The sequence below is a fragment of the Phlebotomus argentipes genome, unplaced genomic scaffold (assembly GCF_947086385.1).
Source record: "Phlebotomus argentipes unplaced genomic scaffold, Phlebotomus argentipes genome assembly contig_5, whole genome shotgun sequence".
Classification (NCBI taxonomy): domain Eukaryota; kingdom Metazoa; phylum Arthropoda; class Insecta; order Diptera; family Psychodidae; genus Phlebotomus; species Phlebotomus argentipes.
Genome location: NW_026776165.1, coordinates 2507312 through 2531647, shown reverse-complemented (window position 1 = coordinate 2531647; position 24336 = coordinate 2507312). Strand labels below are relative to the sequence as shown.

The window sequence follows — 24336 nt, the reverse complement described above, 5'->3', positions numbered from 1 at the left end:
GAGAAAAAAAATCCCAGTTTATCTATAATTGTGTGATGTATTTAACCCATTTAACCTCTTGTAGTATTGAATAAAACATCCTGAAGCATCAAATGGCGAAATAACTTTCTTATAATTCATGACTTTGAACATTTTTGTACGCTTTCACACATCTATCTGCTATTCTCATGGTCAGGAACTTCCCGAAGTACAGAAAAGACATGCTTCCGATGGAGAGTTGAAATGCCAAATCGACCTTTGGAAGATCTGCAAGTAGAAATACTGCATTATACTTCAGTAGAAATGAATTTAGAGCTTAAATGGATTCTTACGAATCACTCTGCCGTCCATGTTAACCAAAGTAAACATATTTTTGCTGTCCATTATGATAATTCCACGTGTACCAACGATAGACGAGCATTTTGCCTTTGTCACCTCAATTTTCGCTCCGATCAACTCCATCTTCGGCAGGATGTCCCTGAAAGGGCAACGAAAATGTGAAATAAAACAATTAATTTCATATACAAAGTTCAGGAACATTATTATTACTTCAAATCAGACCGCAAACTGGCATCCTCTTCGTTAATTTTGTGATTTTGGAGAAAATCCTCGGCATATTGGCGCCACAACTCGTGAAGCATCTCTCCTTCAGCCAATTCCACGCCATTTCGCTGGCAAATGAAACTCTTTAGCGATACTTTGCTCTTCTTCTGCCTCTTCTTTGCAGCCTCCTTCAATCGCCGCCTGCCAAGACGCCAATTCCACACGTGATGCGCATTGATCTCTTCCCGCTGATGTGAAGGAACTTCAGACGCAATCAATGACACTGATTGCAAGTTTGTCATCATCTTGTGATGATCTGTAAAAAGGGGGAAAAATAATTCACAATTCAATTAGACAATTCATTAGACAATTCACACAAATGTCTCACGATCGCGACGCTCTCTTACGGTGCTGGGTCAATATAATCACGCACTGTCCCGTTATAGGCGCATGTTTATTTACAAAAATCAGCTGTTTCTCCTTTCAGCGCATTTTTTCATTTCGGTTATTGGTCCGGGAGTGAATTTGTTTTGTGCCAGACAATGTGAGAGAGCGTAAAAACTCTAACTCTCCACGCGAAAATACAGTCGAAACACGGTCGTTTTATCTGTCTCTCTCTCTGGTAATAAAAACCCGCTCTGTTCTTCACACTTTCCTTGAGTCAATGCTTCCCTCAGTCGTCAATTGTTTGTCTCCACCATTGCAACATAGTTGAAAAGTTGCTCGGGAATTAATTGATATCACGACGCCGTGCTTCAGTCAACAGCCGACAGTAGAGAGAGCCATTCATGTGGCCTTCTTGCCTGCCATAGAGTTTCGGGCGAGTGTCGTGCGCGCGCGAGAAGATTGTTGACCGCACAAGATCAGACCGAATTGACGCCCACCCACCAGATGAACAGCCTGGAAGTGACAAGGACGCACTTTGTGCCACCGCGAGAGGCGCCGAGTGAGCCAGGCGAGGAGAATCTCCTGCAAACTGTCACCAGCGAACCGCTCAGTCTCAACACAAAGGTAACACAAACAAAGCGACCTCCGGGCGAGAGATTTACATCAGAGATGTGCCATTCATTACATAACATCGCAGTAGAGAATCCAGAAATCACAGTGGCGTTGTGTGAATTTTGGGCGCAATTTTGAATCGATTAATCCAAAGCTTCAATTTGGCTCTCAGTTGGCCATTGGCAGTTCGTCTGGATGAGATAAATAAAAAGCTCACACATCCTGGTGAATATCTTATCATTATCAGTGTTATCACTCTGAATACCAGTTGATAACTAATTAACAACTTCATTTGGCAGATTTTCGAACACCTTTAGCTGATATTAGGATTGGCCGAATTGACCAGATCCGCGGAAGGAAATTCTTGTCCAGCGCTTTTCAATTTTTCTCTTCTGTTTATTCAAAAGTTCATTAATTCCATGAGAAGTTCCATTAGTGTTGTTTTCCTTAGTTCTTTGCTGTGTTACAAACTGATTACGGACGTCTTTCCCCTTTTTCCCCTTTACAATTTGCGCCAATTTTTGGCTCATGCTGCGCAACAGCTTAAAAACTCAAGTGCACTTCTTATTCACAGTGCTTATCGTGCTTTTCGGGGGTTTTTCTATCTTCAATTCACGACTAATGACCATCACACACTTGCGGAAATTAAATTCACAATGAAGTGACATTTTTCTTCTCATTCTCTCGCGCGCAGACACACCCGCCGAAGCCCATCTCATGGCGAGAGGCTTTGCCACAGATCCTGGCCAGCTGCCTGGTGTACTTCACTGTGATCCAGGCGGGCATCAATATGGCCTACTCGGCAATTCTGCTGCCGCAACTCTCGCAGCCCGACAGCACGATCAGCATCACGAAGGGCGAAGCGTCGTGGATCGCCAGTCTGGTGACCATTTCGCTGCCCATCGGCTCACTGGCGGCCGGTCCCATCATGGACGCGGTGGGGCGCAAGAGACTGTCGCTGTACTGCTGCTTCCCCTTCATGCTGGCCTGGATCCTCATCGCCAGCGCCGAGCACGTGGCCACAATCTACGCGGCGCGCATCCTGGCCGGAATGGCCGGCGGCCTGACCACGGTGGCCCTTGTGTACGTGTCCGAGATCAGTCATCCCACCTTCAGGCCAATGCTGCTGGGCCTCAACAGTGTCTTCGTGTCGCTGGGCATCCTGTTGACGTGCTTCCTGGGCCTCTTCTTCGACTGGCGCACCATCGCGTGCATCTTCGGCGGCCTGAGCTTCCTCACGCTCTGCGTGATCCTCATCGTACCTGAGTCCAGCCACTGGATCACCACATTCCGCCCGCGCAGGATAGCCGAGGCGCGATCATCCCTCCGATGGCTGTACAGGAAACCAAGTGTGAGTGTCGATAAGCGCACCAAGAGAGGATGTTGGATTTATCGCTGGTGGTTTTTTTGTGCGCGAGCCTCCAGATATTCAGGTTTATCGAGTCTTTAAGGCCGCGGGAAGAAAGGCGGAATTGAGATTACAGTGTCAAGTCATCGAGACTGAAAAGAGATTGTGTCGTTATCGCGGCCAATTCTATAAAGCTATTATTTCTCTCTCTCTCTCTCTCTCTCTTTCTTTGACAGACTTACGAATCTCAGGCACAGGAACTCACCGTGAGAAACTACATGAGACACACTGAAGAGTCGCATCAGACACTGAAGGACTTTCTCTCAATCTGCCGGCAGAAGCACGTGTACAAGCCCTTCGTTGTCCTGCTCATTCTCTTTGTCTTTCAACAACTCTCAGGCGCATACGTGATCATCTTCTACGCTGTTAATCTCTTCTTGAAAATTGGTGGTCAATTTGGCGATCTGATCAATGAATATGGCGCTCTTATGCTTCTTGGATTGATCAGATTCATCATGTCCTGCCTCAGTTCCGGGTAAATATTCTTTCATTTTCTATACTTTTGGGCATTTTTCGCTTGAATCTCTCAATTTTGCATTATTACAATCGTGTGCAAGTGTATTAAAGACTGCAATAATTAGAATAACTATAAATTGTAGACTTTTTTTTTCTAAATTCAACTAATGCTAATGGGCGTGGCATTTGAGAGGGCGGGGCTTCTGGAATCTGTTCTCTAAGAGAACAGTGGAACTTATTATTGCTGAAACAGTGAAATTAGAGTTCAAAACTCCTCTGAATCCTTCTTTGTAGACTGTCTCGAAAATTCGGCCGAAGATCTCTGATGTGCATTTCGGGATGTGGAATGGCTTTTTGCACTCTCATTGCTGGCCTCTACATTGACTTCAGCAATCTCAAGGAGGCCTCAGTGTTCACAGACACCGGCGCCGTCACGACAATCGCTCCGGCGGCACATCAGCTGGACGGGAAGCTCCTGCTCGTCTGCATTCTGGGATATGTCTCGTTCAGCGCTCTCGGTTACCTCGTCATTCCCTGGACACTGATTGGTGAGATTCTGCCCACCGAGGTGAAGGGAAAGCTGGGCGGAATTGTCATCTCCGCCGCCTATGTCATGATGTTTGGTGTCGTCAAGGCCTTTCCCTACACAATTGACTGGCTGGGCGCTCAAGGACTCTTCTACATCTTCGCGCTCACGAGCTTCCTGGGTGTGATTTACATCTATATCCTCTTGCCAGAGACCTTTGGCAAGTCCTTCGACGAGATTGCCGATTATTTTAGAGGATCGACCAACTGAGAAAACGTCTTCCAAAGAACTCTAGCCATATATGTAGTCACAATGTTTTCTAGTAATTTTTTTTTCTCCACAAAAAAAGACAATAACCAAACGATATCTTGTGATGGATTTTGTGTTGCAATTTGCTACGTATAAATGTTTAGGTGTAAATAAAGATTTACATAAGCAGTAAAAATTTGTGTTTTTCACCGAGAAACTAACTAATGTTTTTCAATATGAAGATAGGATATGATTTCATTGCGATTAGAGAAACGTGTCTGTGATAAAATCATCCAATTTTCAAAGGATTCAATAAATTCGTTTCGGTAATTCTCTTAAGAGAAATTCTACGATAAAGCGGCAAAAAGTGTGTTTCACCAGTGTTTCACGCAACTAGATTTTCTCATCGTTCGCCTCTTCCGGAATCCGAAAAGCGCTAACCTCTGAATTTGTTTATCACTGTGTTGACTTTTGGGGCTCCCGGGAGGCGATAACACAGTGAAAATGGTGAAGATAGGCATTCAGATTTGTGCCACGCTAGAGAATGTGGAGGAATTGAAGACAACGCATCCGCATTATGCATTCTTCTTCAAGTTCCGCTGCAACAATTGCGGCGAGTCGTCGGACAAGTTTCACGATCTCACGGAGGCGGAAACGGTGAATGTGGACTCACGATGCCCGCGTGGCTATAATTTCTATGCCAAGTGCAAGCTGTGCAGCCGCGAGAACACCGTGGACATCGTGGAGGGCAGCAATGGTGAGTTGGAGAAGGGTGGGAAAGGATCTGTGCATACTCACGTTTGTTGTGTGTCTTTCCAGCGTCGTACTTGGCGGAGGATTCCGGGAAGTTCAAGACAATCGTCACTCTGGACTGTCGCGGTCTGGAGCCCACTGAGTTCCTGCCCAAGAGCGGATGGATCGTGAAGGCTGCCGACGGAGGTCCAACTTTCCAGGACGACGTGGGCTTCGATGATGACGACTGGACGGATTACGACACGAAGAACAGTGTCTCTGTTGGCGTCTACGAATTCCAGTCAAACTTCGTGAAGCTCAAGAAGTAATTCGCGCGTTCTACTCACTCTCACTTTGTATTTTTGCAAAATAAATTCAACACTACTCTGGAATTCTGGATCATCCATCAAAATGAGCTTCAAAAGCGCGCTTCATCGGCCCTTTGAAAGTTGTTCCGAAAAAGTCAAATGCAAAACTGTCGAGGAATCAACAACACAACACTCCTTTCCGACGTTCCGCCGAAGTGTCGCCAGAATTGTCCGATGTGATGAAAATAAAATCATACATTTTTCTTGTATTTGTCCGCTATTTTTTCACTTGATATTTTCCTCAAATCAACTATTAATCCTACTTGCTAGGAAAAATATTTCTCTATTATTTCTTGTTCATCATCATTTTTTGGTTCATAAACACAACTCTTCAATAAAATTTTTCTTTTTCTCTTTCATTATTTATGCTTTGATACGTGAAATTGTACATTTCCTCAATTGAAGATTTCACAATTTTTTTTTTACTATTCATTTTCTTTTATCGTCGTTAATTTCCCAGCTCTGAGAAAAATCTGCACTTGTTGAATTTTTAATAAATCATGATATTTTTCTCATTTTCACCACTAATTTTATTTTAAACGTCTAAATATTGTAAAATATGCTTTTTGTCGTTTAGATTGTGTTTGGTAATGTGTATAGATTTTTTTTCTTTCTTTCATAATACTCTCGTAAAATATATTTAGTAAGATTTTCTCCTTCGACTAATGCTTTATCTATGCTGTCAATTGTTTTTAGTAAATACTTTCATTTGTGTTTTTTTTTTAATTGGGAGCTTTTACACTTATTTATCTCATCATGTTTACATGTGTGACTCTCAGAAAAAACATACAGTTTATTTAACGAATTACTCGATAGTGACTTAATAATGTTCGCTCTATTGAATAAAATATTATTCTCTTCATTGTGTTTTAGTTGCTTTTTTGTATGTTTACGTTTAATGGTCTTTTTTTAGTGATTAATATATTTTTATTAGAATCTTTTCTCTTCTTTTCCTTCTTGAAAAAAACTTGAGACACAACAACTTTACAAAATTGAACTTCTTCTCTTCATGCTCGCTTTCGCTCATCTTTCTTCATTGTGTGTGTAAAACAAACAAACATCAATACATTTATACTTTTGCTTCTCTCTTACTCAAATTGCCCACCCCACTTCAACCCCTTCAATTTATCTTTTAATATAAAATATACAAAATATCGAACGATGACTCGAGATTAATAAATTTAAATTATAAAAAAAGGATAACGAATAAATCTCATGGGAATAAATTTGTTTCCCCGCCTTATTTACAAGAAAAAACTCTTTTCACAACATTTTCGCCCAGTGAGACTGTCGCAAAAGTTGCTTTGTGGCATCAATCTTCTTTTACAGCATTTAATATCATCATCACTCATTGTCAACCCACCAAAACACATCATAGTTAAATGTTATTAAAGTTTCTCTCTCTCTCTTTCTGTGCTTCTATTAATAAATTGCAATTCACAATGTTTTCTGGAGGGGGAATAATTTTTTTTTCTTCTTCTTAATTTCTTAACACTTAATTTTCGTTTGAAATAATGTGAAAATAGTGATTTTTTTCCATGGAAAGTGTGGCGATGAAAGAATGTGTTGAAGCATGCTTCAATAACTCGCCTCGTGTCCAGCTAAGATGTACAAATCGTGTCCCTCTTCACTCCCAAGTGATCCAGTCCGCAGCAATTGACTCTCCAGCGCAACAACTCTGTTGTCAAGGTAAATCAAATCAAATTACAACCAATTAATCATTGTTAGTAAGGCAAAATGGACTGAAAAGAATGCTTACTTATCGCTCCCCAAAAGCCGATATGTGCGGCTCATATCCGTGATTTCCTGAGTTATCTCGCCATTCCTGAGGGATCTTCCTTGCATGCCGTGCTTATGAAATGCTAAGACACTGTCATTCAGACAAACTGCAACGAAAACAAGCTTGGATTAACATCAGAGCTGCCAATCCAACTTCAACAAATACTCAATTGAATGAATTTGTGCAACGAAAAGAATTTTTATGCTTCCCATTTTCTAATTCTTCGCTTTCTGCATGAAATTATGCAGCAAAAGAATTTGAAAATTCTTGCAAAAAATGCTTCTTGTCCAAAGAAAAACACCTCGTCAACATCATACTCACCAATACTCTCAATGTTGAAGTCAAACTTCAACTGCGACACGAGCTTCTTGCTCTGCTTCTGCATTCCACTCATGGTGACAATCTGGATTGTATTGCCGTGACACACGAGAATTGTGTCCTTCTCCAGCTGGTGCACTTTCACCACGCGCAGCGGCTCGCGGCGCGGCACCATCGTGGCCGTGCCGTCGCACTCCAGCTCATCAGAGTGGAACCAACTGGCGCCGCTGTTCATGTTGATCAAGTCCAGCTTCACGATGCTGTGACTCATCCCCACGGCCTTCTTGATGGCCACACACACGAGCGGATACTCCAGCTCAGGCGTGATCAGCATCTCAAACACCGGCGTGTGCGGCGTCACGCCGGCCGACGGCCACTCGCACTGCTTCAGCAGCATGAACTTGTTCAGCGGATCGTACCATTGCATGAGGAAGATGCCAGACGGCTGCGCGCCGCACAGGTATTTGTATCTGCGGGGAAATGTGGAAAGAGGAATAGAAATCAGTAACTTTTGCTTAAACTTATCTTGCAAATCACACAAAAGCCACTCACCCATTGTAGGGATTCCTCGTGACGCAGCACTGAGTGCATCCTTTGGTGTCCGGCACCTTTGTGGTCAGTGCAAACTTCCTGGGCACCAACTTCTCCGGTATTCGATTCATGTGCAGCGAGAATCTGTGCGTCTGCTTTGAGTGCAGTGCTATCAAGTCGTGCCGATAGAGTTGCGAACTCTTGCCCGACAGCGACATCAACACATCCTTGATCACATACAGCCACGTGGTGCGTCGCGGGAACACCTGATCGATCACGGCATCGTGCAGCTCGTTCATGTTGAGATTGAAGATGCCCTCCTCGGCGCCAATCAGCAGATGCTGATCACGCGTCTCCGGATGAATCCACGATGCCGTACAGTTGATGCTCAGCGGGCAGCCGTTGAAGATCTTGCTGAAGCACGCGCCCATGTGCACCTTTGGCGTGGGCGGCAGTCCGTTGGACGTGGGCCGCGGCGGTGTGTGGCGGCGCCTGTGCGATCGCTTCGGCGGCACTGGCGGCGTGTTATTCAGCAAATCCGGCTGCTGCGCCTCCGTCCGCTCCACAGCATCCTCCGTCGGCTCGCCACTGTCGCTCAAGCTTCTGTGTCGCGTCGACACGCCCATCTCGTTCAGCAATCCCATGAGCTGATCCATCGAGCTGTGGCGCCGCGGACTGTCCATGCCGCCATTCTGGTTCGTCTGATTCTGATCCACGGCGTCCGTCGTCGCCACGAGCGCCGTCTCCCTGAGTGGCGCCATCATCTGTGCCGCCGGCACACCCTGAGCCGCTCCACCATTGTGGTTACTCGCGGCAATTGCATGCGAACACGCACACTCCGCGGCCACCAGTCCTCCATCCTTGTCCATCAGCGGCAGCGTCGCTCTTCGCAAAGGAGGAGCAAGAAAAGAAGAGAAATCTCAACGTCAGTAAATCAGACAAACAATCAATTCGCTCTTTTTATCGCTTCTCCATTCATCAATCTCAAATTGCTCTGCAAAGGCGCTTTCTCATATTTACACACTTTGACTGGCGAGACCAAGAAAATGATACACAATATTATTTTCATGCCAATTCACTCTAAATGCACGGTGCAATGAAGAAGAGAGCAAGTAAATGTGAAGAGATGTGAAGCTGAAATGATTTTTTTTCTTTTCATATAACTTTTCATCCTATTTACACAAGAGCAAAAACAACTTTTTCAACAATGTGTGCATGCGATACAAAATTTACTTTCAATGCTTCTTTTTCACCAACATAATTTAGAGGCAAACCATTGACAAAAACAAGGAAAAGTCTATGCAAATATGGTTGATTTTTTGATTAAAAAAAAACTCAACAATAGAGACATTCTATTTTTTCTTAAATTCTCCTTTTTCATTCGCCAAAATTGTAAAAAATTCATAGTAAGATTTGTCATAGGAAAGAAAATGTGGGAAATAAAAGAACAGGATCTATAAAAGGGAATTTAAAAACTGCTAAATTACTTTTGCTTTACCTTAATTTCAGTTCCTCATCAATATATTGCAATAGACTCCTACAAAATCAAAATTAACAATAATAGAAAAAATGTTTCTCTTTCCAAGTCATTCATTTAGAAAAAAAACAGTGCAGATCACAATTGTACGATCAAACGGAAATATTCATAACAATTTCTTTCACACAATTTTTTTTTTCTTTTCTTGGAATAACTTGAGAATATCTCATGAATTTTCATAAGACAAGCAAAATTGAGAAGTAATATTAATTTATACACAATTCTCAATAAATTTTTCTCACAGAACTCTAATCTTAATATTGATATAAGATTTGATCATACATTTTGACCTTCACTGTATGTGCATTTCTTCTGTTTCTACACTCGTGGAAATATTGACGATTCCACATAGTAAATTTTTGCATTTGCATCGAAATAGACATTCTTCAACACTCATTTATGTCCACATAATTATTTCCACAAGTGTTACGCTTTTCAGCCTAAATTGAGTTATAAATTAAAAAGCTGCATTTTCTTTCATCCTCTTCTCAACTTCATCATCAATTGATTTCAATTATTGTTCTTACTATTCTCGCACAGAACAGCAATAGAAAGTGAGAAGAGAAAAAAAATCAAAACACTGCGAGTGGAACAAAATAAAAAAAAATCCAGAAACAACTTATATAAACAATGAAAATCAAAATCATGGAAAACGCAAACTGAAAACTCGTGAAACACGCTTGCAGCATTCCACACAACAATTTTGTTATTATTTGTCTTATAGAAGAAAAATTTTAAAAAAAATCTAAAGAGAGCGAGAGAGAATAATTTATAGAATCTCCCGAAATGATTTGCAAATGTCCCAATTTTTCATAAGTTTCTTATACAAATTTGCCTTTTCCTTATTAATTTCCACGCTAAACCATTTTCGGGATGATTTCACATCTACGCAATCACACGATGTTAATAAATAGACTATAAAAATGCATAACGAGAAAAACGACATTTTTTTTGTCTTCACATTGCAATGCAATTGGTTTAAATAAACAAAGTAGACACTGGAAATTCCTTCTCACAATTTGCCGGAATTCTCAGTTTAAAGTTTTGATGTTGTAAATTAAGCTGCCTTTGTTAACACCCACATTAGGACAGCTGATTATATGCTCTATATTTGCTCAATTTCTCCAGCGACACGCATCAATACGATGCACATTGTTAGGAGAAAAGTCAATTTTCTCTTTAACTGTGGCAATTTTCCAGCTAAATTATGCCCTTGAAAGCTTTTCATACTGTTGGACTCTCTGATGGTCAATAAATTGCCCGCTTTTTTTTGTGTATTTGCAGCAAAATTGATTTCGAGCTGTTAGAATTGAAGCATTTAATTGCGGGTCGCACATAAAAAACACACATGAGCGGCGAGAAGAACCGTAAAAAGTGCAGGAAACGCATGTTAAATAAAATTTATATAGAGAGTTTTTCTTCCTCTCCTTTTGCCTCTTTTTTCAATATCACTCTGACCTCAATGACATGTTCATTATCATTGTCCCAGTCAATTTGGGGCGCCCAAACAATTTTCTGTATATGGAGAAGATAAAAACAAATATAAAGTCAATTATAGTTATTGGGAAAACCCCCAAACTTTATCAGGGAAACCCCTCACCCACCCGTTTAGAATTACACAAATTGTGTGGATAAAAACATTGTAAATTGACGCGTGAAATAAAAATCGAATGAACATAAAATGATGCAAAATGGTTTTCTTCTTTTATTTCTTCGTGAAGAGAAAGACACAGAAAGTGTGTGTGTGACAAGAAGCACAGTGAGAGAGAGAAAAAGAAACTTACATATCACTTGGTAACGTCTCAGGACTCGAAGAGCGATCAGCGTTCCATTGAGTAGGTGGATCTGAGTGTGAAACAGCAAAAGAGAGACACATTGAAGTGTTATAAGACAAGTTTAGAAAATCACCATTGACATTATGAAAGATGAGAAAGAATCGAAATAATTACTAGCTTTAAGTGTATGATTCTGTCCACCTGGAATACCATTGGATCTCGATGTCATCTTGCTGGCAATCCGCTGCGGAACACTCGCCACAGCGCCCTCCTCATCGCCATCCGAGTAGAAGTAGAACTGATTGGGACTGTAGTACTTCTGCAGCAACTCCTGCGCCACCCTCAGCGGCATCTCACTCTCCACAAACTGATGCTGCAGCAGACGCTCCGCCGTTGGTCGCTTCTTGGGATTCTTCGTCAGTGCCGTCTTGATGAATGAGTGAAATGTCGGCGACCACTTCTCCTTCTCCTTCAGCGTGGGCGGCTTGAAGCCACTCTTGGACATCAGGAAGAGTGCTCGCATTGGATGCAAGTCAAACATCGGCGGCTGAAGCTCAGCCAGTTCTGTTTCATGGGAAAGAAAAACACACAAAAGGATTAGGAGATAAGGGGAGAAAGGTGGCGAAAAACACACAACATCCTCACCAATTGCCGTTATACCACATGCCCAAATATCACAGAGTTGATTGTAACCACCTTTCCGCTCCACAGCGGCCACTTCAGGGGCCATCCAGTATGGAGTTCCTGTGCAAGAGAAATTCAAAATCACAATCTTATCGCTCCTCACCCTAAAAAAAGTCACTTGAAATCCACAAGAAAAATTGGCCTATTTATCAATACAGGAAGTCAGTGATTTATCTTTCTTATCACTTGATGCGCAATTATGCAAACATTCAAAGATATTCTTCATGATTCAATTCACACATTTCATGCCATGCTGTGTGACTCAATTCATCATCACTTTTTCATTGCAATCCATTGCTATTTTATAAGATTTCATTTTTTTTTTAATGAAAAAATCCACAAATACATTGTTGCAATGGTACTTGTGACACGAAGAAGTTCACAAACACTTCAGTGGCGCTTCACTGATTGATGGTTTTGTGCAAAGAATCATTTTATTATGCTTTTTCCACATGTTTCTCATGCACATTGCTAATTTGACATCTCTGCTCTCTGGCAGAGTATGATTCTTCGTCAAAAGGCGATGGAAAATACGATTAAAAATTAAATGCAATAATGTTTTCTGTTGAATTTTTTAAATTTTCCTTACAGAATCAGTCTATTTTAGTGAGAAATCAATCAAAATGTTATTGATTGGATATTTTAATAGCTTTTTCCCCAATTTTGTAGACTTTTTTGCTGTAAGAAAGGAAACTCACCAATAAAGCTGCGTCTCTTGTTGATTGTGGCAGTGATTTGTGCCGATACGCCGAAATCGGCCAACTTCACATCTCCACTCTCGGTCAGGAGGATATTTGCGCCTTTGATGTCCCTGTGCATCTTTCCGCGCGAGTGCAGATACGCCAGACCCTTGAGTGTTTCGCGGCACATGTAGGCGATCTGTTGCTCCGTCAAGGGTCCCGTCACTGCACGAGATTCAGTCAGAAATTCACCAGTTAAGACACAAGAAACAGAGATAGAAACACCATATATACCTTGATAGATGTCCTGAAGACTTCCACCGCCGCAATATTCCATGCAAATCCACAGTTTGTCGCGCCGCAAATAGCTGCCGTAGTACGCAATGATGTTGGGATGTCGGCAGTCGCGCATCATGATGATCTCCTGTTGGATGATCTGGATATCATCGCCGGGTTCCAGCTTGATGACCTTAATTGCAGCCAAGTCATTGCTTTGCAGACGTTTCGCCTGGGAAATGCCCGAGAAAAGAGTTCATCAATTGAGGAATTGAGGAAAAAGTGTCAATTTGCAGATTGATAAGAATTCCTGAACTTCCAATCAACTTTATATGCTAATTCATGTATTTTCCATTTTGTGACATTCATGAAATTTGAATAGAAATTTCAATTTTTCAGATGAAAATAGTTTGGTTAGCAAGATTAACGAAAACTCTCAATTTTACAGAAAACTTTGAAATTCTCAGTGAAAGAATTGCGCCTGTGATGAATCTGTTCGTGCTTTCTTCAGCTCAAATCTCCACACATTTGCCTAGTCAGAAACACAAGACTTTGAGATCTTTCAGAAGTTTCTCTAGAACGAAGAAACAGAATGTTGTGGCTGAAAGCCATCAAGCCCATGGGCAGCGAACAGCCCCCGAACGAGAGAATTGCACGTCACATGGTGAGGAGAGACACTCTTCCCTCTCAGGCGCGCCAGAGTATCTCACAATGGATCATCGCGTTAACAATCGCAACTTCACAGATCATCCCAAGCGTGGAGTCAAGAGAGCTGGTCGTCCAATTATAGAAGAATGCTCAGACAAGCCCGCAGAAGCGAATCATGTACTTTCCGGTCATTGAGAATTTTCCAGACGCGCGCGAGGGAAAGTGATTTTCTCTCTTGCAAAAACCATCAGTGACTTTCTGGCGGAGCCGAGAAAATGTATGCGTTGGAAATCAATTAAGCTGGGCCGCGATAAGAGGCGCCCGGAGAATGAGGCAGAGATGATAAGAGGGTGCCAAGGCTGGAGAGTCGCATCGTGGGACTCTCCAGCGCCAGCAAGTCCGCAAGTGCCACTCGCGGCTGGAGTGGTTGGGGACCTTGAGGTCCGGGGGAGGGTTTTCTTGAGGAGGAGAAGTGTGTGTTCCCAAGAAATGTGACAGATGCGCCAAGACTCGCCCCTTTTTTTCAACACACACGCCACATCCACCCACCGCACAGCCACGCTGCACGCGGGACTCACCTTGTACACATCCCCGTAGGTGCCGGAGCCGATCTTCTGGATCAACTCGTACTCGTTCTGGGGATTCCTGCGAGAAATATCCGAGCTGAGCAGTGCTGCTGCCATTTCTATTCTGCATTCGTCGTCAACGTCCAAGAAAGGGGAGATAGTCTAAACACGGTTTTTGGGCAGTTTTTCACATGCTCTCCACACTGTCCGTCACACCGTGGTGCACTTTATCATCTTTTTGGGGTGCTACGCACACAATCGGGGTGATATTTTTGCGGAAAAACCAAAGAAATTGCGTGCAGAGAAAAACATCACCAAAAACGCCATCAAACACGCACTGACATATGCACTGGAGGGGATATTCCTCCTTGGTCGTTTCGTGCGCCATCTCTCGCGACAGAATCGCAGTGTGTCTGTCAAAATGGACAACCGACTCGCGGTGTGTATCTCGACTAAGTGAAAAACGAATGAAAAATCGTGGACAATGCAAAGAAATCCATTCTCTCGCAAATATATATTCCAGAATAAATATTATTGAGTCTTATTATAATCACTCGGCTAGAGTTTCATCTTCTAGCTTCTAGCTATTGAAATTGAGCCATGTATAAAGCGCCCAGTCTATCTCGTAATTATGAGTTGTTCACCTCTTAATTGTTCTCATCTCCATCACCGAGCGTCTCTAGCATCGCCAGTGCGGCCATTGCTGTCATTCAGAATATTTGTTTTCCTGCAGAAAATTTAGTGAAAAACCCTTTGTGGATAAACCAAATGAGGTAACACAATGACAACGATAAATGACCTGCCCGATGAGGTGCTGGAGTTCATAATAGAACTCCTGCCACCGTACAGAGACGTGGAAAACTGCCAATTGGTGTGCAGAAGATGGGAGCAGCTGGTGAGAAGTGAGTAATTTCTGGGCTTTTTCTGACTCCTGATAAGGCTATCTCAAGCTCATTGCACTGTCTTGCTTTGTAGATGTTCGTTTCCGGAAGACCGTCTCGTTCCAGCGCGCCGTGACTGAGGGGAATCTGTGCTGGAAGGAGTGGCAGCCTCCAGATCCCCGGACGCCAGTCATCGCCGGACGATATTCGCACTCTGCGACTGTGTACAAGGACGTGATGTACGTGTTCGGGGGCGGAAGTAGCGAGGTGACCACATTCAATGACCTGTGGGCGTTCAATTTGTCCTCGAGGGAGTGGAGTCGGTGTAATTCCCACGGGGCGCATCCTTATCCCTCGCCAAAGGCCAGGGCGACGATGGTGAGCCACGAGGATCGACTGGTGGTGTTCGGCGGACTGCGCTATCCACCCTCGTATCCGCCCTACCAGCGAGTCAACCTCTTCGATGAGCTGCACGTGTACAATTTGAAGGAGAGCCACTGGATGTACCCCAAAATCTCCACTCACTGGCCTCCGGCCATGGCTGGACACTCGGCGACGATTCACGGCCGGCAGATGGTCATCTTCGGCGGACTACAAGAAACGCCACTGTACGTGGCGTGCTCGCATGACGTGTGGATCCTTGATCTGGCCAACTTCACGTGGAAGTTGCAGGAGACATCGTCCCCCAAGCCAGCGCCTCGGATAGATCACTACCAAATCCGCCTGGATGAGCAGCACCTGCTGATCGCGGGCGGATTGGGTGGCGTGAACAATCCCTTCACTGACATGTGGCTCTTGACGATGACCTCCGCTGTGTGGCAGTGGCGAGAGATTCCGGTGCGGAAGAAGAAGTTCAGCGCTGCCAGAATGTGGACAAATCCCTCGTGCCACGTCGATGGGAAGCTAATAGTGCTCGGCCAGAACTGTTCACTGCCGAAAGACCTCCAGATCACTGCCCAGATTCGGCTGAGTCAGCAAATTCAGTATCCACGCCAGCAAGATCCGCACAGATTGAGGAATCCCCATCAGGAGCAACCTCATCCGGCTCCTGAGCCGCCGCGGCCCATCTCTGCGCACCATCCGCGCGTTCCCACGCACCACCTCGGAATGCTGGCGTTCAGGGACTCGTGCGCTGCACAGGAGATGCGCGAGCGTCGTCTGTCGGCCCTGCAGAAGCGCGAGCAGGAACTGCTGGCGCGCCGCGGCATCCAAAGGCCACCGCCGAAGCCTCCGGTGGCCAAGAGACCGCGCCAGAACTGCGAGGCGGTGTTCATCTGTGATCTGGCCCACGTCCTGGACCCTCAGGAACCCTTCGCCGAGTGGCTGGAGACGCGCGAGGGCGGAATCCTGCCCGGGGCGCCGCTCAAGACCATCCTCTCGACGCTGGCAGTGGGCAATGGGGAGCTGATCATGTTTGGCGGACTGGAGCAGAACGCCAACCACGGCAATTACGCGGCCAACAATCACGTCCACTTCATCACGGTGCCGCACACGGTGATTTGAGGCCCGCGCGGCCCGAGAATAAATATTTTCCTAACTCAAATGCGCGATGCTTTCGACTCTGATGTGCTCGACTTGGACGTTTTGGTGAGAGAAACACTCTATTGAGATCGATATCCTTTATTTTCTGGAGAATAATACAAGCGCCTTTGGACAGATTTATGCATGTTTCTTTGGGAAAGTGTGGAAATAAGAGCGTTTATTCAGGGTTTAACAAGAAGGTTTATTTCATATTTATCTCAAATTCTTTGAAATCATTTTTACATAGATTTTTCGATTCATTTTGAATGTTCACAAGAACTATTCATATTTCTCTTCCCTCAATATTAGATACTTATTTTGAAAGAAAAATATACACAATTTCTCTTCCTTCAATTTCTGATTTATTCCAAAAATATTATTTTGCATTCTATTTGAAGCTGACGACAAAAAGCAGTTTCAGAATTTATGAGAAAATTGAAAAATGGATTTTTGCCATTGAAATCGATTTTAAAAGTCCTTTGAAAAGCACAGTTGAATTTCAAATCAATTTCTTTGACTTTATTTGATAAAACTCATTAATTTCTACTTCACTTTTGCGTCTCAAGAAGATTAGAGATTTTTTTCTCAGTTAATTTCCAGAACGATTTTCCTAAATTAAAATTGATTCTCGCTGGAATTAGTGGAAAATTTACACTTTTCTTTCAGGAAAAATGGCATTAATTTATTTGGAAGAAATCATTGTGGAAAATTTCAATCTGAGACACTGCTTTTGGGGATTCCTTAATTGCGGACGCACGAGAATCACTGGAGATTTGGGGGATTTGAGTCTGACGGAGACTCTCTGGACTGGGGATGGGTTCACACAATCGCACTGTGCACTGGCTGGCCCGCGGGTCCGCTGCTGTTTGCCCTCGGCGGACACACCTGAATATTTGCTCACCTCGTCGGGACAGCAAAAGGTAACAGCAAAATTCAAAGGCGTGCCCTCGAGGGCGACTCGGCGCTGAATGGCGGCAGCGCGACGCCTCGACGGTGCTTTTATACGGCAGGTGTGGCAGAGAAAGGTGGGGCGCGCTCGGGCGACAATAGCCGGCCAATATCTCTAATTGATGGGGATTCTGGGGCGAGAATTGGCCATGATGACCCTTTAGGCAAATGGCCCGGAGATGCGGTCGTAAAAGTGACAGCGACGCTGGGCGCTTTTATGCTGCAATCGGCGCCTAATTAGCGTCTTGGTGGACCTTATCAATATTTGCCGCTCTCGTAAATCTGGCCTCCGCGCCTCAGCGGCACACCTTCGCGGATGGATATTGCTCGGCGGCGGGGGTGTGGGCGAGAAAGGACAAACACGGCACATCAGGGAGTGGCGCTGGCCATTGATTTTCCGGCCCAAGACGGACCCACTCCGCGCTAAATGGCGCTTAAATGTCAATGGGGCCATTCCGCCACGGCGTCCCTCCAATTATCTCTGGGATTCCCTCGGGGATTATTGTAAATCGCGCTCCAGTGACCGCAATTTGCCACAGAGAGACTTCATTTCTTCGTGCCATTTGCAACTCTCCAGCTTGGCGTCTCAGGGTGATTTCAATGCACAGCCAAGACGATGCCGAGGATATTTTTAGTTTCATAACATTTTTCACCATGATAAGGCGCCGAAATCGAGGGCGAAGCAGATTATTGTAGTGATTTCAGTGGGAAATATTTGATGTCCTTTTTGATTTTACACACTTTTTATCGCTTTCTTCTCACAATTCTTTTGCATTTAAATCTAATTATTCATCGTATTTTGAAGCAAATATTAGATTTTATTGTGCGTTAACTTATTCTAATCTTAAACCCCATGTTTTGAGAACTTTCGATCTGAACAAAGAGAACAGAAACATTGAAAATGAAGAGAAAGGAAGAGATAAACTATGCACTAATGAAAGAAATTGCGATAAAATCGACTAAATGATGCACAGAAAGATCTTAAAAGCGTGATTTATGTACGCAATTTACGGTGATGATAACAAATGGGTTGAGGTTTACTTCTAAAATACAATGATTCAAGACAAAAGGTCAAAGGAAATTGTATAAGGTTTTACTAATTTGTCCAAATAGTGTCTTTTGAAACACAATTTTGGATTGAAAATGATTAAAATCGAAAGATTTGGGGAAGAGAAGAACCAATTGACACATTATGATAAGATTTAAATTCCTTAAAGTAGCGCAAATAAGCAGTTTGAACAATCATAAGGGAAATAATTATGGGGATAAAAGTCTCTAAGTCGAAGGTTCCCCGTTTTTGACCTTTGACGCCTTTGACTCTTGTTTATTTCGTATTTTCATACTTTTTTTCATATCATCTAATGTTTATTGCTGTATTACCCTTGGTTTTACCTACTTTGGTCTATAAAGTTAAAAACTTTTCAAATGTTTTAAAGCTATTGCAAAATATGTCTTAAATCAAACCAAAACAATGTTGTAAGTAACTTTCAAACGAAATATGCAGTTTTCAGATTAATATTTTACTATTATTTTCAGTATTTTTCTCAAATTTTCACCACGTACATTTATTTGTTGTATTCAACGGCTTTTTATTTGAAAATCCCACTGCTAACGAATATCCATATTTTTCCCATATTGAGTAACTAAAGTATTCGCAGAGTTTGTCATCTGGGTTGTCCGTTTTTTCACTTCACGTGTTGTTGTTTATCTCTGGCTTTTGCAGAAGTTTTTTACATTTCTCTGGTGGAAAACGTGAGTGAATCTTTTGAAAATGTAAGTGAAATTGTAAAACTATTGTCACGGTGGATTTACCTAAAAGATTTTTTGGAAAATCCAAGTGAAACACTCTGATTTTTCACTTATTGCCTGTCTAACCTCAAAAATCTGTGTCTTTTTTCTCTGGTCGTTTAGGAAAGTGAAAAATCGACTGAAAATGGGAAAGAAGAAGCTTCCCAAGAAGTCAAAGAAGAGCCCGAACACAATGACCATGGATAGTTTCCTTGAGACGATGGACAATTCGTCAGGAGACGAAGCTCCGGAAGCACCGAAGAAGGCGGTGAAGAAAGGGAAGAAGCCGGTAAAGGTGGAAGACAGTGAGAATATTGAGTCTATGAAGAAGCTTCAGCAGATCGATCCTGAGTTCTATGAATATCTTAGGGAGAATGACAAGGATCTGCTGAACTTCAATGCTGACGATATCAGCGGCGATGCGGGCAGTGAGCCAGAGGCTGAGGAGGCGTCCGATGAGGAGCCGGCCGTTGTGCAGAAGCGAGAGAAGTTCGAGGTGGCCAGCGATGAGAGTGACTTCGAGGAGGCGGACGAGGAGAAGGTGGAGGAGCAAGAGGGTGTGATCACGCTCAAGATGCTGAAGAGTCTCGAGGCGAACATCCGGGAGGAGAAGGTGTCCGCCGAGGCGATTCGGAAGCTCGTGCAAGCCTTCAATTCCGCCCTGCGCAGCATCTCACCGGACGCCAAGTCCACGTCGGAGTATCGCGTGAAGGGCAGCGGAGTGTTCAATGGTGTGATTCAGCTGTGCGTGCTGCACCTGCACTCCGCCATCTGGCGCTTCCTGGCCCTGTCCGGACGCAAGAGTGTTCGCGATGTGCACAAGCTGAAGCGTTGGTCGAAGATGCGCAATCCCATGCGATCCTACACCACGGATCTAACGCACATCCTGGAGAATGTGTCCTCACCGGACGTGCTGACCATTCTGCTGAAGCATCTGCACCAGATGGTGCCAATTGTGGTGGCCGTGAGCGGAGCGTCGAAGCCGGTGCTCAAGCGACTCGTGTCCCTGTGGTCCTCGTCGGAGGAGGAAACTGTGCGCGTGCTGGCCTTCCTGTGCATCTTGAAGCTGACCAGAGCGCAGCAAGGACAGTTCCTCAGCATCGTCCTGAAGGTCATGTATCTGTCCTACGTGCGCAACTCACGCTTTGTCTCGCCCACCACGCTGCCTGGCATCAATTTCATGCGCCGCTCGCTGGCCGAGATGTTCGCCCTGGACGCCGAGGTGGCGTACCAGCACGCCTTCCTCTACATTCGCCAGCTGGCTATCCACCTGCGCAACGCCGTGACGCTGAAGCGCAAGGACAGCTACCAGGCAGTCTACAACTGGCAGTACATCAACGCCTTGCGCCTCTGGGGCGACGTGCTGTCCGGCGGCGCCCTGCCGCAGCTGCTCTATCCCCTCGTGACCATCATCCAGGGTGTGATAAAGCTCATCCCCACGGCTCAGTGGTTTCCACTGCGCTTCCACTGCATCCACATCCTCATCGCGCTGTCGCGCAGCACGCGCGTCTTCATACCCGTGCTGCCGTTCATCCTGGAGGTGCTTCAGTCCGCCACGTTCAACAAGAAGCACAGCCAGTTGTCACTCAAGGCGCTGCCCTTCACCTGCATCCTGCGCGTCACGCGTCCCCAACTCGAGGAGCTCTCCTTCCGCACTCAAATCACTGAGCACATCTTCGCCACGGCGCTCGAGTATCTCGCCAGTGAGTCCTACAGTCTCACCTTTCCTGACCTCGTGGTGCCCACGGTGATTCTGTTGCGACAGTACATCAAGCGCTGCTCCGTGGCCAGCACGGGCAGGAAGCTGAAGCAGCTGCTGGATCTCACCATGGAGAACTTCAAGCTGATCGAGGCAGAGCGCAAGACAATCACCTTCTCCCTGCGCGACGCCGCTCTCATCCACAGCTGGGAGACACAAATGCAGAACCGAGGGACGCCTCTGCTCACATTCTACACCAATTGGCTGAAGACCAGTGAGCTGAAGAAGCGTCGCGAGGCAGACAAGACAGATGAAATCTCAGATTTCCGCCTGCCGACGCTCAAGAGGCGTCAGCCGAGTGGCGACAAGGAGGCTGAGAGTGGTCCTGTGGATCTGCTGCCATCGGACAGTGACGAGGAGGAGCTGGAACTGGAGAAGCCGCTGCCCAAGAAGGCGAAGAAGGTCAAGGCGCTGAAGCAGGAGAAGCCGACAGTGAAGAAGGAGATTCCGATCGACGATGAACCCTCAGTTGGCGTTCTGGATGTTGTGGAGGATCTAGACATTGCTGATTGGCTGTCATAATAAATATTCCTGTGGGATTCTTATCTCTTTTTTGTTCTCATTGAAAGGCATCGTGTTTCAGTGTGTGTGTGGAAATCCCCCTCGAAATGGGGCTCCAATTTAATAACTCCAGAGCATCGCTTACAAGTACGGTTCGGGGAATTCAAAAGTCACGTCGCGTCCCGTCAGCTTCTTGTACACGGACGTGAAGGTGTCCACCTGCAGAGAGACAACAATCGCATGAGAATTATAGACACACACACGGATTTCACTGTCTCCGGCCAGGAGGTGTGACGCCTCGACACATCCAAAGGCGCCCCACTTTCAGTCTCCCGGCCAGGAAATTCTACTTTGTGCTCTTTTTGACGTTCACACTCCTTGGAGGCACAGAATGCAAATAACACAAGAGCCGAAGTACCATCACTATGTGCTTGCACTCACCTTGTGCTCAATGGTTGTCTGCTGATTCTTGTCCAGATGCACCTTGATCAGCTGTGAGCCGTCCAACTTCACGCGAACGCGCTTCCCCACAATCTCAGCCGGAAAGACGAGATCCTCCAGGATGGCGTCGTACACAGCCGTGAGGGTCCTGGAGCGAGGTCGCTTCTGCTTCAGCGGATTCCTCGCCTTTCGCTGTGGCTTGGGCAGAATCTTCCGCTCGCCGATGAACACCACTTGCTTGCCAGAGAACTTCTTCTCCAGCTCGCGCACCAGGCGTGTCTGGATCTTCTGGAAGGCCTTCTGCTTCGGCATGGGGATGTACACGACGATAGCCTGGAAGATATGACAATGAGATGAGCCCTGAAAGATTTGCTCAATTACACAAAACTCACCTTCTTGCTGTCACACTCGATTTCTCTGGCGCGCGTAATGTGCAAATCCCTGAGCTGGGGCTTCAGCTCTGGATTGGCCTCCAGCTCCAGGAGCGCCTGTCCGATGGTCTTCTCAAATTCATCTGGTTCCCCGCCTCCGGGCTTGATTACCTTTCCGATCATGCTGCAACTACGAATAGAGGTTAGGTTAGCTTTGTCGTCTTGTAATTTCCCCGAAAATAAGCATTTTATCCACTCATTGCTTATCGCATGGCAAAGAAACGACACCACACTCATCCTTTCACGCAGTCCTGTGGGCATTTTATGGGGAAATCAGTGGGAAAACTGCATGATAAACACCAACATGTCACACTCTCTCTGCACACCTCATTTTTCACACGAAATACCCCAAAGAACACCAACATTTCTACACCAATCAGCGCGGGAAGACTTCCCAAAGGTTTCCTGATAGGAAAATTAGCTGGAAAACTCCCAGAATCATTACCTTTTGCGTGAAAACTGACGTCCACGTCCACGTTGGTCACTGAACGGCTAGAAAAGAGGCATGATGGCCGCCGGAAGCTCTCAAAGAGAACCTCAGCGCACTTCACACCGGCCGTTTGTCGATGTTTTCTGTGTTCGCACATATCGAAAAGTAACCGTCATCTTCATTTCTTATGTCTTATCTATAAAAAGGTGAGAACAATTGCGACTGTTTATCAGTTTAACAAGCTATTTTGTAACGTGAAAAGCTTTTCCGCCTTTATCTGAGGAAGTGAGTGATTGTTTTATTGTGAAATTCTCGAAATTCTCTTATCTGATTTTTCTGAACTGCGTTTTGTTGCAGATTACCTGAAGTCGAAGAGCCAGGAAATGGATCAATACAAGAATAATCATCTGTATGATGACGATGACGACGACTCTTCAGATGAGGAGTGTTGGTATGAGTTGGGCGAATATTATCTGAACCACTAAATTTGAACAATAAATATGGTTTCATATCCCTATTGAAATATGTCTTTTTATTAATATTAAATGAATGGTGGAACAAAATCCTCGTTGTATAGGACAATTTCTGTACTTTAATGAATATAAAAATAAATATTCAGACAACTAAGATTTTCTTCCGCTGCTTCCGCTACTTTAGTGACATTCAAAACTCATCGCGCGCGAAAGAACATAGAATTCATAGAAAATCGCTCTGCTCTGGTGGTGAAACTGTGAAGCTCAGGGAGTTCTTTTACTTCCGGTTGTTTGCAAGTGAAACATTGAAAAATGGTACGTGCACAATAATATGGCTATTTTACTGGGAAATTATGGATTTTCCTCTTTCAATTCTCTCAAAATCGGTGTATCCGAAGCCAGTGAAGAGTTCTATAGTGTGGAACATGTGGGAAAGTGGAATTTTTGAGCAAGAAATGTAGTGTTTTGAGCTCACTCCATGTGGCATTGTCTTGTCATTGCATTTCTACTAATAATTCACCACAAACACCCTCATGCTCATACACAGAGTGTTTTTCTTCATCCCAACATGCCACAATTGCCTTTAATTCCTGTGGAATCATCTCTCATACGGGGTTTCCCGACCTTGCTGCCAACCTAACCTCAAAGTACTGTCTTACCCGGAAAATTTCTCTCTTTGCAGACCAAGAAGAGGCGCAACGGAGGACGCTGCAAGCACAATCGTGGCCACGTGAAGCCGGTGCGGTGCACCAACTGTGCCCGATGTGTGCCCAAGGACAAGGCGATTAAGAAGTTCGTGATCCGGAACATTGTGGAGGCCGCCGCCGTGAGGGACATCAGCGAGGCGTCCGTGTACACCAGCTACATGCTGCCGAAGCTGTACGCCAAGCTGCACTACTGCGTCTCGTGCGCCATCCACAGCAAGGTCGTGCGCAACAGATCCAAGGAGGCCCGGCGCATCCGCACACCTCCTCAGCGATCCTTCCCACGCGGCGACAACGCCAGGCCACAGAACCAGAACCGCAAGTGAAGAGCTGTGCGGGGGATTCTGTGAAGATATCCGCAAGAGAGGAATAAAAGGCAAGACGAAGTGAATTTTCTCGAGTTT

General features: G+C 44.9%; 8 protein-coding genes and 1 long non-coding RNA gene across 14 annotated transcripts; 6 read left to right on the top strand and 3 right to left on the bottom strand.

The window, feature by feature from the left end:
* Positions 1-17: 17 nt before the first annotated feature.
* On the bottom strand, positions 18-5299 carry LOC132266002 (ribonuclease P protein subunit p29). The gene is made up of 5 exons (XM_059766823.1): positions 5240-5299; positions 4959-5139; positions 529-838; positions 312-457; positions 18-246 (listed from the first exon to the last, which is right to left on the bottom strand). Exons 1-5 carry the CDS (start codon positions 5297-5299, stop codon positions 110-112), a joined length of 834 nt encoding a protein of 277 aa, XP_059622806.1. The 3' UTR covers positions 18-109.
* On the top strand, positions 931-4356 carry LOC132255789 (facilitated trehalose transporter Tret1-like). Its single transcript, XM_059751948.1, has 4 exons — positions 931-1533; positions 2216-2872; positions 3106-3404; positions 3680-4356. Exons 1-4 carry the CDS (start codon positions 1414-1416, stop codon positions 4179-4181), a joined length of 1578 nt encoding a protein of 525 aa, XP_059607931.1. The 5' UTR covers positions 931-1413; the 3' UTR covers positions 4182-4356.
* Positions 4577-5319, top strand: LOC132255793 (UPF0587 protein CG4646). Its single transcript, XM_059751953.1, has 2 exons — positions 4577-4917; positions 4980-5319. Exons 1-2 carry the CDS (start codon positions 4665-4667, stop codon positions 5219-5221), a joined length of 495 nt encoding a protein of 164 aa, XP_059607936.1. The 5' UTR covers positions 4577-4664; the 3' UTR covers positions 5222-5319.
* A 139-nt stretch (positions 5320-5458) lies between these two features.
* Positions 5459-14431, bottom strand: LOC132255786 (mitogen-activated protein kinase kinase kinase kinase 5). Of its 6 annotated transcripts, none has more exons than XM_059751941.1 (12): positions 14068-14431; positions 12860-13073; positions 12584-12790; positions 11847-11945; positions 11376-11765; positions 11211-11271; positions 10885-10941; positions 9388-9426; positions 7911-8774; positions 7362-7828; positions 7020-7146; positions 5459-6938 (listed from the first exon to the last, which is right to left on the bottom strand). In XM_059751941.1, exons 1-12 carry the CDS (start codon positions 14170-14172, stop codon positions 6839-6841), a joined length of 2730 nt encoding a protein of 909 aa, XP_059607924.1. In that variant the 5' UTR covers positions 14173-14431; the 3' UTR covers positions 5459-6838. The 6 variants fall into 6 exon arrangements, with proteins under 6 accessions (XP_059607924.1, XP_059607925.1, XP_059607926.1 ...); XM_059751942.1 differs by having other exon boundaries at positions 11403-11765; XM_059751943.1 differs by lacking the exon at positions 10885-10941.
* Positions 14432-14566: 135 nt separating this feature from the next.
* LOC132255790 (F-box only protein 42) lies at positions 14567-17072 on the top strand. The gene is made up of 2 exons (XM_059751949.1): positions 14567-14957; positions 15031-17072. The coding sequence occupies exons 1-2, from the start codon at positions 14837-14839 to the stop codon at positions 16437-16439; spliced, it is 1530 nt and encodes a 509-aa protein (XP_059607932.1). The 5' UTR covers positions 14567-14836; the 3' UTR covers positions 16440-17072.
* Positions 17073-19068: 1996 nt separating this feature from the next.
* LOC132255787 (nucleolar complex protein 2 homolog) lies at positions 19069-21497 on the top strand. The gene is made up of 2 exons (XM_059751947.1): positions 19069-19178; positions 19317-21497. Coding segments are annotated over exons 1-2 (2160 nt in total). The 5' UTR covers positions 19069-19176; the 3' UTR covers positions 21475-21497.
* Positions 21498-21529: 32 nt separating this feature from the next.
* LOC132255792 (small ribosomal subunit protein eS7) lies at positions 21530-22899 on the bottom strand. The gene is made up of 4 exons (XM_059751952.1): positions 22771-22899; positions 22287-22455; positions 21895-22227; positions 21530-21672 (listed from the first exon to the last, which is right to left on the bottom strand). Exons 2-4 carry the CDS (start codon positions 22446-22448, stop codon positions 21595-21597), a joined length of 573 nt encoding a protein of 190 aa, XP_059607935.1. The 5' UTR covers positions 22449-22455; positions 22771-22899; the 3' UTR covers positions 21530-21594.
* A 21-nt stretch (positions 22900-22920) lies between these two features.
* LOC132255796 (uncharacterized) lies at positions 22921-23278 on the top strand. The gene is made up of 2 exons (XR_009468198.1): positions 22921-23040; positions 23113-23278. It is a non-coding gene; the product is annotated as an uncharacterized LOC132255796 (long non-coding RNA).
* Positions 23279-23443: 165 nt separating this feature from the next.
* LOC132265546 (small ribosomal subunit protein eS26) lies at positions 23444-24318 on the top strand. Its single transcript, XM_059766253.1, has 2 exons — positions 23444-23543; positions 23911-24318. Exons 1-2 carry the CDS (start codon positions 23541-23543, stop codon positions 24256-24258), a joined length of 351 nt encoding a protein of 116 aa, XP_059622236.1. The 5' UTR covers positions 23444-23540; the 3' UTR covers positions 24259-24318.
* The last annotated feature ends 18 nt before the right edge of the window (positions 24319-24336 follow it).